This window comes from Physeter macrocephalus, chromosome 11 (genome assembly GCF_002837175.3).
Source record: "Physeter macrocephalus isolate SW-GA chromosome 11, ASM283717v5, whole genome shotgun sequence".
NCBI classification, from domain to species: Eukaryota; Metazoa; Chordata; class Mammalia; order Artiodactyla; family Physeteridae; genus Physeter; species Physeter macrocephalus.
Genome location: NC_041224.1, coordinates 169,088,786 through 169,102,990, shown reverse-complemented (window position 1 = coordinate 169,102,990; position 14,205 = coordinate 169,088,786). Strand labels below are relative to the sequence as shown.

The 14,205-nt window shown below is 46.4% G+C and overlaps 1 protein-coding gene across 7 annotated transcripts in view; it reads right to left on the bottom strand.

Moving 5' to 3' along the window:
- Positions 1–7,751: 7,751 nt before the first annotated feature.
- The window catches only part of TDP1 (tyrosyl-DNA phosphodiesterase 1), a 74,094-nt gene continuing 67,640 nt past the window's right edge, over positions 7,752–14,205 (bottom strand). For 5 of the 7 annotated variants that reach the window (XM_024130981.3, XM_028496303.2, XM_007126965.3 and 2 more), the window contains one exon: positions 7,755–8,148. In XM_024130981.3, coding sequence (XP_023986749.1) covers positions 8,075–8,148 — 74 coding nt within the window. In that variant the 3' untranslated portion in view covers positions 7,755–8,074. Of the gene's footprint in view, positions 8,149–14,205 lie in introns of all 7 variants that reach the window. The other 2 variants (XM_024130984.3, XR_008618722.1) reach the window with 2 other exon arrangements.

Here is a 14,205-nt window from a genome sequence, read left to right as displayed (position 1 = left end):
TTTTAGTAATGTCAGTTATCTGAAGAAAACAAAATCAGCATTCAGCTGTCATAATGTTACTTTCTAAAGAACCTATGAACACAGAGCCACCCAGATAACGCACAGTGGCATCATCTGTGTCCTTGGGGCCACAAAGGGACACACTAGTTCTGTGACCTTGAACCTTACTTATCCCTCTTATAAAATGAGGTATAACCTGCCCCACGTGTGATGATGTATATAAAGTTACCTACTATCATAACCCATAATAAATTCCCTATGGATGCAATTTCTCTTTTGCCTTTCCCTTCTGAGAGTCTCTTTGTGCCTATTAAGAAAACTGGCCATTGCAATGGGGCTCTCCGAAAACCGTGCTACAAAGGGAACAGGAGAAACTGAGCCAAGTGCCTTCGACTGATTAACATTAATCAGACTGCAGTTTCAGTAGAGCTTCTGGTAGACCTAAAGAGAATAAAGTGTAATGTATACACAGCAGTTGGATTCTGCGCTGAGAGACTTGCTTGGAACTCTGCTGTAAAAACTGGGCGACTACTCGTACCCAGACTCGCAATGCTTTGGCCCCATGACTACTCGTCACCCCTCCTTAAATATATGAGGCGTCCTCGTTTCAACACATCCCTGCTCCCCACTTCCTGGGCTGCCTCTTGCCCTCCCCACTCCAGCATCCTCTACGCCGCCAGTTTTCTGTGCTTTAGATCTACTGAGTCAGTGGAAACGCCAGGTTTCAGAGAACCGAAGAGAACATACTTAACAAGGCAAAGTTTTCAGCCATCGATGTTCTCTCTCGAAAGGAACCGGCTCCACTGCCAGGTTCTGGCTTTAACACTGCAGCGGCTCAGCCCTGCACGCTAAGGCGGCATTTAGTGGCTGATTTTGTGCACCGCCAGCGGGTTCTGTCCCGCCAAGCGTGCACTGTTACAGTGTCTGCAAGTGCACCTGGTTTTGTAGCTACAGCTACAAATCATGTATGGGAGCCCTGCTCCTTGACTGGAGCATTGGCCACACCTGCTGCCTGGCTCCTCCCAGCAGTCCTGCCTGGGTTCAAATCCCAGCTTTGCCCCTTGCCAGCTGTGTGACTCTCTCTGGACAAATCATCTTAGTTTCCCCATGGGTAAAATGGGGATAACAATAATGCCTCCTTGATCAGGTTCTTATGAAGATTCAGTTAGTTAATATGCATAAGTCACAGAACAGTACCCGGGACACAGCAAGTACTCAGTACTTGTGGGTCAGTGTTACTCCTCAGGGACCGGTGGACAGAGACGGGGCTCAGAGGTGGTCCCTGCCTCTACGCTGCTCTGTTGGCATCTCCCAGGAGCCCCTTTTCTGGCCTCATCTTTTGTTTCTGCCTGTGAATCCTACTATGTAAGCAACGGCCACTTAAGACATATAACTTACTAGTTGATAGAAATTCAGTAAGAAATTGTACAGTTTTGTTTGTAGTACTTTTGTCCTGCATATTGCTTGAAATAAGTGGGCTACTAAACTTGGCAAACTCGGCAAAGATTTAATCATAATGGGATGTGACCTATGCATAACACGTGCATAGCACATCATCAAAAGAATTTTAGATTTAATTCTATACAATTGTTAAGCTAATTTATTTCTGCCAGTCACTGAGTTCCTGTACAGACTTCTGTCATTATACTTTGTCACTACAATTAATATCATTCATGCATCAACACAATTGCTACATTTTATGAATGTAAGAAAAGAATGCCTACCTAACCTTTTTCTTTGACACAGTCAGTCAAAACCAAGTATTCTCAAGGAATTCTCGAGGATGGGGTTAGTTAAAGCTCTAACTCTATAGTAAGGGCGGGGGAAAGTCAAAATGTCTTAAGATTTGAATCAAACACTTAGATCACCCAAAAATGGTTTCACAATGGATCAAATGATATTAGACATTGTTTCCCAGAAAGTGAATGTTTACTCTCATGTGGGGAAAAAAAGTTGCAACAAAATCAAATCCAAGATCCTCATTTTAAGCATACTGAATCTGATGCAGAAACCATGTTCATTTGAAAAGTCATGTGATATTAATAATTTCTATTAAGGACAACTCTGTAACTTCCCCACTAGGAAAATGAAACTTGGTGCTCTTGTTCACTGTGGGATCTTACGGATGTTATTTAAGAGAAGTCTGGAGAGGGTGTGGAGAAAAGGGAACCCTCTTGCACTGCTGGTGGGAATGTAAATTGATACAGCTACTATGGAGAACAGTATGGAGGTTCCTTAAAAAACTAAAAATAGAACTACCATACAACCCAGCAATCCCACTACTGGGCATATACCCTGAGAAAACCATAATTCAAAAAGAGTCATGTACCACAATGTTCACTGCAGCTCTATTTACAACAGCCAGGACAAGGAAGCAACCTAAGTGTCCATCAGCAGATGAATGGATAAAGAAGATGTGGTACATATATACAATGGAATATTACTCAGCCATAAAAAGGAATGAAATTGAGTGATTTGTAGTGAGGTGGATGGACCTAGAGTCTGTCATACAGAGTGAAGTAAGTCAGAAAGAGAAAAATACCATATGCTAACGGACGTATATGGAATCTAAAAAACAGGTACTGATGAACCTAGTGGCAAGGCAGGAATAAAGACTCAGATGTAGAGAATGGACTTGAGGACATGGGGCGGGGGGATGGGGAAGCTGGGACGAAGTGAGAGAGTAGCTTTGACATATATACACTACCAAATGTAAAATGGATGGCTAGTGGGAAGCAGCCGCATAGCACAGGGAGATCAACTCGATGCTTTGTGATGACCTAGAAGGGTGAGACAGGGAGGGGATACAGGGATATATGTATACATATAGCTGATTCACTTTGTTGCACAGCAGAAACTAACACAACACTGTAAAACAATTATACTCCAATAAAGATAAAAAAAAAAAGAGAGAAGGCTGAGGATTAAACAAGCACTTAAATACAGGAGCTGAAACACAGGAAGAAGTCAGGAAACATCAGCTATTACATTATGCAGAAAAATACAGTCTCCAAATCAGTGAACTTCTAAGGCTGATTTTTATCAACTATGGTTAAAACTAGGCCTCCTGGGCTTCCCTGGTGGCGCAGTGGTTGAGAGTCCGCCTGCCGATGCAGGGGACACAGGTTCGTGCCCTGGTCTGGGAAGATCCCACATGCCACGGAGGGGCTGGGCCCATGAGCCATGGCCGCTGAGCCTCCGTGTCCGGAGCCTGTGCTCCGCAACGGGAGAGGCCACAGCAGAGGGAGGCCCGCATACCAAAAAAAAAAAAAAATGAGCTTTCTAGAAAAACAAGGGCTGAAAACCATTCCAAGAAGAGGAAAAGTAATATACAAAGTACAAATCTGTGAAAATGTTTGCCATATATGGAACCAATGTGGTAAGATCCTAGGATGTAGTAAGATCCTGAGATGGCCTTCCTGGTGTGTGAGGTGCAGACAGTGGGAAATAGCGGGATATGAGGATTGAGAAAAGGTTGAGAAAAGTTGCATATACCAAGGTAGCATGTGGATTTTATCAATTAGACTAGTAGTCACTAAACTTGGGGATGTGCAAGCCAACTTGTGTACAAGAAAATCCACTGAGTTGTGAAAAAAAGTTAGAATTTTTATATAAAAGAAAAAATTAAGCTTTAGTAAGATTTCATAAATGGATCAACACTGCAGCCTCATTCAATCTTAACATAAGGTGGTCATGTGTCACAAACTGTCCAAGTGGTATCTTGAAGAAGGAGTAGGGGTTCTACCACATGCAGGGAACCCTCAGCCTTTCATTCACTTTCAGGATATACATTACAGTTTCTACAGGACCAGCAAGGAAGATGTACTGAGTATACTATTTAACTAAAGTAACCATCAAATGGACACATTGCTTACAAAGATTCTTGCAAAGAAGTCAGAGATTAAAGATAATATTATAAAGGCAACAAAAGTTGGAAACTAGGAAATGATAGAGCTGACACTTCTATTCCCACTGTGAGCTGTTCATCAGCCTCATTAATAAGCTAATAAGAGGTCAGCAAAAAATTTTCAAAATTATTAGGAAGACCATTTGAAATAATGAATTTACAGACCTTAATAAGAATTCATTCACTCTTTCAAAATTTTACTCTGCAGGTATTGTTCAATTTGCTAACAGTTAAAAAGCTGATAGCAAGCAATTTTGCCCTAAGGGTACAGTGTTCACTGAGAGTCTCACCAATTGATTGATTATAATGTCAGTCAAAATCCCAACAAGTTATTTTGTTTTGGGGTGAAACTTGACAAACAGATTCTAAAATCTATATAATGGTAATGCAAAGTTCAATCATCAGCCAAGATGATTTGATGATTTTTCTGATTAAAAAAAAAACCAAGCTGCAAGGACTGCCTCCTGGATAGTAAGACACTTAGAAGGCCACATTAACGAAGACAACGTGGCATTGGCATAAAGATAGTGTTTTAGAGGGGACTCTCCAGAGAAAAAGAACTAACAGGAGATTATATAGATACATATAGAGAGACTTCTTATAAGGAATTGGCTCACTTAATTATGGAGGCACGGTGGAGACCCAGGAAAGCTGATAGTTTAGTTCTAGTCCAAATTTGAGGGCCTGAAACAAGGAAAGCCAATGGTTTCTGAAGGCTGGCCGACTCCCCCCCAAAAAACCAAAAAAAAACACTAGGCCTCCTTTCCCAGGAGTATGAGGATAAAACATAATTTAAAAATCCCATCTCCCTCCCTCCCCCAAGAAAGAAGCTGGTGGCAGATCATTCCTCTCTTCACCAGAGAAGTGAGGGGACATGGAATCCTCCTGCCTAAATGGCAAGTGACTTCCTGTAAGTCACCAAGTGTCAGGGTTGACAATTTCCTGCCTCCCAAAATTTGGGGGTCTCTTAAATGCTTAAGCATTTAGAATACTGTTGAAATTCATTGTCCAATATGAAAATCTCATTTAGATTTTTGGCTACATGTTCATCTCTGTAAAAGGATGCTAGGTAAGATTTCAAAAGAACAAGATAAAACTTTTTAAGAAAAAGAGGCAGCGGTTCCTTTCGTCCACATGCAGAGAAACTCCTTACTCAGCAGATGAGTCTCCTGTATCGGGCAGCTTACGAAGAAGAGGGTGGATTCCTTTATACGGAAGTCTGCCCTCAGCAGGTATAAAGTCACTGGATAAGTGTTTCCATGAGATGTGAAAGGACGGAAGGAGGTGGGGAAAAAGGATAAAAAGTGGCACGCAGCTACGGCAGACAGAGGGGAGGCGAGGGTTTCCTGAGTTTGGGAGAAATAATTGTTGAACCCCAACCTGAGAATAACAGAAGTGGTTTCCTCAAACATTAACAAGTGTTTGCACTTCCCTGGTGGTCCAGTGGATAAGACTCCAGGCTCCCAACGCAGGGGGCCCAGATTTGATCCCTGATCAGGGAACTAGATCCCGCATGCCGCAACGAAGATCCCCCATGCCGCAACTAAGACCCAGCGCAGCCAAATAACTAAATAAATATTTTTAAAAAATTAACAGGCGTTGATGATGCTTTTTTGTAGCCCTTTGGGTAATTTAGCCAGTCACATTAATAAAAGGACCAGATGGGGTTGAACCTCTTGTTTTGTTGAACCTCATGGGATTTAATCAATCCCATGTTGATTACTCTTGAGGCATGACTTTATTTTCCACATGTGCTATCAACTGTGCCCAGAGAGCTCATGGTACTGACCTGGTACTACGCTGGCCTGGCCTAGCCCTGCCTCGCTGAGCCCATGCTGACCAGGGCAAGGGCCACAGGAGGCAGCTCTCCGGGGTTAGGTATTTCAAGGTACTGTACCTTGATATACCTAACCAGCCCATCCTACAGAGATTGTCTCAGCTTCCAGAAGGGCACTCTGGGTCCCTGCTGGGTCTAGGGTGCCGCTCCAAGTGTGGCTGTGGACCAGGCCAGCCTGTGATAAGTACAGAAAGTAAAAGTGAGCATTTAGAAACTTTCTTAGCAATCTGACAGTGCTGTGACATCCAAGCACCTGATCCTGTATCCTATAGAAGTATCTGTCCACAATGGATTGGGGGAAAATGGTCCATCTCCTCGGATACTGTCCACCACACTGCCCGGGAGCCTGGGCCACCTGGAAGTACAAAACAGGCTCTGGATGCTGCCGGACCTGGGTTCAAACACTGGTGAGAGCACTTTCTAGAAGTGTGACCTTGGACAAGCACTTCACCTGTTTGAGTCCAGGTTTCCTTACCAGGAAAATGAGGATAAGCCTAATGACTCAGGGGTGTCCCCTGTACAGTCCCCACTCTGTGCAGGCACCTTCATGTCCGAACTCACCGGACGGTCCAATGAGCCTCGGCCATGGGAACGATTATTACTCCCCCCCTATCTTACAGGTGAGGGGACCATGGCACAGAGAAGTGGGGGCAGAACTGGGATTCAAAGCCCGGCAGCCTGACTCCAGCTCTGGGCTCCGACCCGCTTTGCAGTCATGTGGATCAGATGAGCCACATACCCGAGTCTGCTATCCTTTGACTGGCTGGGCCCCGAGCAGCCCAGGCTTCCTGGGTCCTGCCCGGAGCTGGCCGACTACTTGCGGCGGTTGCGATGCTCCCCTGCTGCCTGGAGGCTGGCACTCCCCCCACGCCCACCCAGGACGGACCACTGTGCTGGTGGGAATCACAGGTCCTTGACGGCAGTCCCCTGGACCCCCAGCTCAGACTCCTGGGCTCCTGCTCTGGGCCGGCCCCACCGCTACTACCAGTCCAGGGCACCCTCCCTGTTGCCTTCCAAGGCAGCTGGGCTCATCTGATACAGGGGTTGAATGCCCCTGAAGTAGAAGGCAGGGTGCGAAAAGGATTAAGCCTAACTTTTCTTACCAGTGGAAGAAACTGGTTAAACGAATTCAGTGGCTTTTCAACTTTATGTTTTTAAGCAGAATGCAAACAAAAAATCACCCAGATAGTATGCTTTAGAGAACCCAATATGTAAAAGTGGTGAAGGAAGGCTCCTCTGATCGGGGAAGGAGAAGGGAGGAGCCCCTGCCCCTCACCCGCCCCAGCAGCTTTCTGATGTGGACATCCTCGGCCTCTGAGGAACAGTCTGGAAAACTAGTATCTTAAAAAAGTCTTTCAAAATTAACATTGAACTCTATTCTAAATTCTAGGATGAAGAAGCTGATGACAACCTGGAAATGAGCCTCACACAGAAGAAAAAACGAGAAGGCTCTAGGTCATCTGAGGAGAGCGCGGTCCTGCGTGTGAAGGGCACACAGACACAAAGCAGGAAGATGCTCGTCGCTCTGACCCAGGCGGCTGGGGCCTGGGGGACGTCCTGAACCTATCTGGGCCTCAGTTCCCTCACTTGTGAATTGAAGGCACCCAATCAGTTCACCTTTCAGGGGCTCTTCTGAGTGAAATACTTGTGTGCTTTTTTACGATCCTGCGAGCTGTCTTTTGTGGACATTTCTGGGGATGGAGGAGACACCATGCACTGTGGGGAATGGGTGAGGGGAGGGCAGGTGGTCCTTGAGCGGGAAGGCAGCCAGCAGGGCTGGAGGCGGGGGGATGAAACGTCGTCTTAAGCTGCAGGGTGCCGACGGGGTAGCCGCACCAGCCACCAGCCAACACGCGCCAGACTCCCTCCGGCAACCCCGAGACACACTCAGAAAGCTGAGAGAGGGCTGGGTGAGAGGTCACATTCCTGCTCTGAGAAGTTTCAGCTGAATCCAGAGCACCTCTCCTGACAGAGCACAACTACACAAGTCAGCCTGCAATTCACAGGCGCCGACACCGCCGTGAAAGTCCTCATCACTAGGAAGATCGTTTTACACCTATATATTCTTTTAACGCGGTGAAGTTTAATAGCTTTCATTCCAAAGCGTAGAAAAGGGAATTAAGAAAATATACAATTTTTTAAAGTGAGAATGTTAACAATGGCCATTATAAGGATAACCAACATCTGTGTTTGAAAGCCCGGCCTTTGCAAAGAGTTTCGTAGGGGGGGCAGATAAAACATTAAGAAAAGTGAACACCCAGTGCAAACAAGAACATCCAATGTTTGGGGTTCAATGCCTTACACGTCAACTTCACAGTACTTTACTGCCCTCAGGAGGGAACCCACATGTTCCCGTGTGTATCTGGTGCTTTGACATAAGGAATGTTCCAAATCCAGGGTCGATCTGGGGGAAAAAAATTACGTTAAGTATAATACTGATTTAAATAGGATTACAGAAAATTCACCCACCTGACAGGATAAAACTACGCATGGGCCGGAAGAGCCTTTTCTGAATCAAGCCCCGACGAGAGCCCTTACAGGTAAGAGCTTGTAGTAAAGGTTCATGTTAAGACACGGGTGAGTGAACACGGGAGCAGGCTGAAGCCCGGGGGAATGCTGGCTTGCCACTTACGTTGACAAGTCACTTCACCTCTCTGAGCCTCAGTTTCCTTATTTGTATCTAAGTCGTGGAGCTGTCAGGAGGATTAAATGAAATAAACCCGTGCAGTGCACAAGACGCAGTGTTCCGCACAGAGAGAATGTAACAAATGAGGGCAGCTCATTTTCTTCTTTTAAGAACCTGGAGAAACCAACAGTGACGATGGGTACAGTCAAAGGCCATTTTTCTGCTCTCAGCAGCTGGTCATGGTCGCACAGAACCAAGAGGCCCAGCGTCACATCCCTGAAATTGTTTTGTTCTGTAACTTAAGGCTGGTGATTGATAAGGCATAAAGGTCTCTGTATGATGACTGCAGACCAACGTTGAGAAAAGCAACATGCCTTGGAATGGTACAACGGAAAGGTGACCTAGGTTCAAAACCTGCCTTCATCCTTCTCTGCAGCCTGAGGAAGGCATGTGGATTTTGGCCTCAGGTTCCCTATCTCCGAAATGGGAAGTAATTACATTAGCAAACTCCCAGGATTATTGTGAAGCGTGAATGAGAGAACATCTGTGAAAGTTCCTGGCATGTTGTAGGTGCTCAACATGTGTGAACGTTTCTTCCTTTTAACTGATGTTTCACAAATGGAAAAAATTGGAACAAATCTCTTTTACCACACATGACTACTGCCAGAGTCAAACCATTTCAAAAAGAACCATAACAATTATGGGTAGGGTGTAGGGACTTCCCTGGTGGCGCAGTGGTTAACAATCTGCCTGTCAATGCAGGGGACACGGGTTCAAGCCCTGGTCCAGGAAGATCCCACATGCTGCAGAGCAACTAAACCCGTGCACCACAACTACTGAGCCTGCGCTCTAGAGCCCGCGAGCCACAACTACTGAAGCCCGAGCACCTAGAGCCCCTGCTCTGAAACAAGAGAAGCCACCGCAATGAGAAGCCCAAGCACCACAACGAAGAGTAGCCCCCGCTCGCCATAACTAGAGAAAGCCCACGTGCAGCAACGAAGACCCAATGCAGCCAAAAATAAATAATTAAAAAAAAATACGGGTAGGGTATAAATACACTGCAAGGATTAAAAATAACCCCCCATATTACTGTCCTGAGAAATATAGAGAGACGGAAGGGTTGCCTGCTTATAGTAAACTGGCCACTTGGCAGGTCAGCTGAGATGGACCATCCCACTGCAGCAGCTGCTGGACGGCACCGCCCGCAGCCCCTGGGGGAGGCTTTCTCCTTTTCCTGAACAGAGGCAGATGGTAGCTTGGAGGCCGATGTGGCAAACAATGGTATCTGCTGCTCCTGCCGCCCAGCCTAGCTGTTTGTTTTGAATAATCACAGGGCGAGTATGCAAATGAAGCTCCCAGCAGGAAGTGCAGGAAAAGAATGCCAAAGACGGCAACAAGTTATCAGAACCCTGTTCTCTCCCCTTTGGCCTTGAGATGGTTTGAAAGCATGAAACCACACTTTCTGGCAACTAAGTTTCTTAAGAGGTAAGGGACTAGCAGGGCTGGAGACTTGACTCCCTGGCAACTCACTGGCCTTAAGAAAGCACCCACTCTCTTCCAGTGGAAACACCATCTTCTGTGGCTGGACTTCCCCTTATTTACCCCTTTCCCTGCAAATTGCTCTGTTGGGCAATGTCTCCTCTGCTTCATCCCCCAAGCAGAAGACCCCCCAATCCTTGCTATATGAATAGCCATTAGAGAGATTCTTCACCAGTGCAGATCTGTGATACAGACATTTGCCAGTGAGGCTGTAACTTAAAGACCACCAATGCATTTACAGTGGACCCTTGAACAACTTGGGTTTGAACTGTGAGGGTCCACTTATATGCGATTTTTTTCAATAAATACACACTACACAATCAGTGGTTAGCTGAATCTGGGGATGTGGAACTGCAGATACGGATGGCTCACTATGGGGCTTGATCATCTGTGGATTCTGGGATCCAAGGTGGGTCCTCGACCAACCCCTGGCAGATACCAAGGGATGACTGTATTCCTCTCCCTCAAATTTAGCCAACGATGACCAACCAAGGACCTGGAAACCACGCTCCTGGCAAATCTCCCTGAGGCTCTGCTTTATAAATGAGCAAATGTCTGCACCTCCCAGGCTGAGCCTTTCCATGCCAGCTGCAAGGCCTTCCACTACTGTGGGGGAAGGCCACAAAAAGGGCCAAAAGGAAGGTGAAAAGAGGGGGGTTATGATTCTGTTGTGTCTTTTTACCCATTACTACTGGAAATCAGCCATTACCACTCACTGGCTCAGATGAAGGCCTGTTTTAGGCAATACTCCTAAACTGTCCCATGAGAGAACAACTTGCCTCATGATACAGTCACACGTGTATATGAAATACTTGGTAGTGCTGGTTAGATGCCTGGTACTCCGCTAGACAATCATGAAGGCCTCTCAAGTTTACGGTCCAGGGGGCAGGCAGACAAGCAGGCACGCCCTGCTACTGGGATGCTGAACCCCACTGTGTCTGTGCAGCAGCTCACTGACTGGGCTGATGTGGGAATTGCTGGCACATTTTTCTGGGACCCACCCCTGGAGAGCTCATTTCAGTAGGTCTGGGCTGGGGCCTGGCAATGTGCACCTTTGTCAAGTTCTAAAGGTGATCTTCACAGAATCTGTTTGGAATCTGAGGCTAAAGGGGATGAAAAACGTCTTTTTTTTTTTTTTTTTCTGGAATACGATGAAAGGATTTAAAACAGGAGAGGGAATGATCAGATGAGCCTGGCAGCAGTGTGGAGGATGGCAACCAGGGGGAGGAGCGCAGAACCAGGGAAATGAAAGAGCAGCACAGTCCAGGTGAGAGTCCGGGTGAGAGTCCGGGTGAGTCCTGTGTTAGGGCCACGGTGGGGGAGGACGAAGGACAACCTGGGGGGCGTGGTTCCCTCTGTGTGTCCCTGTGGTCAGGGACTGCATGCTACAGTGTGTGATTTACAATGTTAGTGATCTTGCTTTGTAAAAGTTTTCTTTTAAAAACACAGTTCCTGGGCTTCCCTGGCAAAAAACAAAACAAAACAAAACACAGTTCCTGTTGTAAAATGGGTTTGGGTAAGTGTAACTTTTCATGGGAGGAGTAATAGAAACTCAAGAAGGGCAAGGATTTGTGTCTTTCTTGTTCACTGATCTATTCCAAGCACTTAGCTGGTGTCTGTGCACAGCAGGTTCTCAATGATATACCTGTGGGGAGAGAGAATAAGCAGCAAGCACAAAGCAGGTACCGCTGCAGCTGAGTCTTTGTTTTATTTGATCAATTTCTTGGTGTCAGGATGTCTGGTGGTCTCTTCTATCCAACTGTGATTTGTTCACATTAGTATATTTCTCTGCTAAGCTTTTCTTATAGTCTCCTGACTTAAAAAATACCAAACAAGATCTTACATATGTTGGAGTGGCTTGAAAATCACTTATTCAAATGCAGTGTTTTGTTTTTTTTTTTTTTTTAATTTATTTATTTTTGGCTGCGTTGGGTCTTCGTTGCTGTGTGCAGGCTTTCTCTAGTTGCGGAGCACGGGCTCTAGGCACGCGGGCTTCAGTAGTTATGGCTCGCGGGCTCTAGAGCACAGGCTCAGTAGTTGTGGCGCACGGGCTTAGTTGCTCCGCGGCATGTGCGATCTTCCTGGACCAGGGATTGAACCTGTGTCTCCTTCATTGGCAGGCAGATTCTTAACCACTGCACCACCAGGGAAGCCCAAGATGCCTTTTTAAGGTGCACATGACTCCCTCGAATGTTGGCTTTACAGGAAATGGTGATATCTGAATCCCTGGCATTATTCTACATGCTAGTAAAGCAGTGTGGAAGCTAAAATAGTACTGATAAAAAAAACTAAAATGTTCCAGTCTCTCCCGCATATGTCTTTCAAAGGAAATGCGTAAAAAATAGAAAACTCACTTAAACAATGGAAAACTTCTGCTTGCTGGTCAAATAAAAGGATTACCATTTTCATTACATGGTCTAAGACACTACCTAGTTATAAACTTTTAAGTTCTTGGGAATGCTTTTTCTAGTGGAACTGAGGGAACCTCAGGATATTTTTAAGGCTCCTCTACCTCTTCCATTCTTGCTTTTACAGTCCTTTGGAGATTAGGATTAAAGAGAGGGGGTGAAATTCCAGCCAAGGTTCCAGGCTGTGGGTGGGAGGTACAATGCCTGAGGCCAGATCGAAGGAGGCTAAACCTAAATAAGGCTGTCCTTCCCTCCTCCAACCTGTTTATTCAGGAGCACTCAGGTTGGGGGTAGGGGTGAGGGACATGAAGAGCAGAGAAAGGGAGAAAAGACAGAGGTGCAGAGCAAAGCCAGAAGGGGGGAAGGTCACTGGGTCATGTCCTGGGTTAGGGACTGTCCTGCACAAGCCTCAGGCTCTTCTGAATGTCAGCTCATCAGGGGGAGGGGGAGGGATGGCCATCAATCCACTGTTATAACTGAACTGGACATTTTAAATAACAGAAACAATGGCTAACAGTAATCAGCTGCTAACTCTGAGCTGGCCGCTGGGTTAGATGCTTTCTAGACCATATCTCAGTCACTCCTCAACAGTGAGCTATGCACTCTCATGTTCTCAATTTGCAAACAGACACTAAGGCCTAGAGAATGCAAACCACTGCCCAAGGTCACTAAATAAGTTGTCAGGCTGGCACATAAACACGGCCTGGATCTAAAGCATCTGTGGGTTGGAGGGTGGGGAGGAGTGGTCACGGATTTCTTGAAATTCTGGTAAAACCTCTTTTGCTAGTGAAAAATGAACGTGTGTGAATTTACAACACATTTAGAGGACTCGACACATTTAGAGGACACAGAAAAATGCACACCGCTTGGAAGGAAGGGAACAAGAATACCTTCCGAAACAGTATCCACACGACTGATCAGAGAGAGGTGAAGTCACCTGGGCGAGGCAGCATGAACTCTGTCAGATGTGCCAATACAATCTAAGAAATGGGTCCATCAGAAGGGCAGGTTTGGTTCACCACGAAAGCCAAAAGGGCGAGTGAGGGTGGGGAGGTATCAGCCAGCATCACTCAGGGAAGGAAGGGACCCACTGGGGCAATTCCCACTCAGTTAGGGAATCCGAGAGTTTGGAATATTAATGGGGTGGCATCATCAAAACTTACCAATCAAAAACCAAATTTTCCCTGTTCACATTCAGCCTTCACTCAAAAACCATAGATTACAATCTGGCTACCTGTGTAGGCCTCTACTCTCCAGGGGAAAATACGCCAGCCACAGTGACATAAGAACCTGCCACTTTAAGTTAATAAGCTTGTCCTGATTACGCATCTCCTCCGGGGTGAGCTTGATGAAGTGTGAACTCACCCCAAAGACAGATTTTCCGGGGCTGAGCAGAGCAGCCCTGCGGCCGGCAGTGCTGGGTCAGAGCTGGGATGAGTTGGTGCCCCCATCCCAGCCAGCCTTCCTCCCCAAAGCGCTGGGGACCTGGACCAATACTCCACTGGCTTTCTCTTGTGAAAAATACCTGGTCACTGCCCTTGAAGTCCCCACCTAGCGCAGCAGTTCTCAGAGTGTGTGGCCCGGGGACCTACTTTTTAAGGGGCTTGGTGGGGGGGAAATACCTGTAAAGTCAAAATTACTGTCAACATAACATTAAGCCATTATTTGTCACTTTCACATGAGTGTACAGATACTACACGACCTGTGTGATAAAAAAACACAGCAGCCGTGAGAATCCGGCTGCTAACCCAGATAATAAAGGGGTCTGCAAAAAAGGTAAACAATGCCGGGCTTTCCTGGTGGCGCAGTGGTTGAGAGTCCGCCTGCCGATGCCGGGGACACGGGTTCGTGCCCTGGTCCGGGAAGATCCCACATGCCGCAGAGCGGC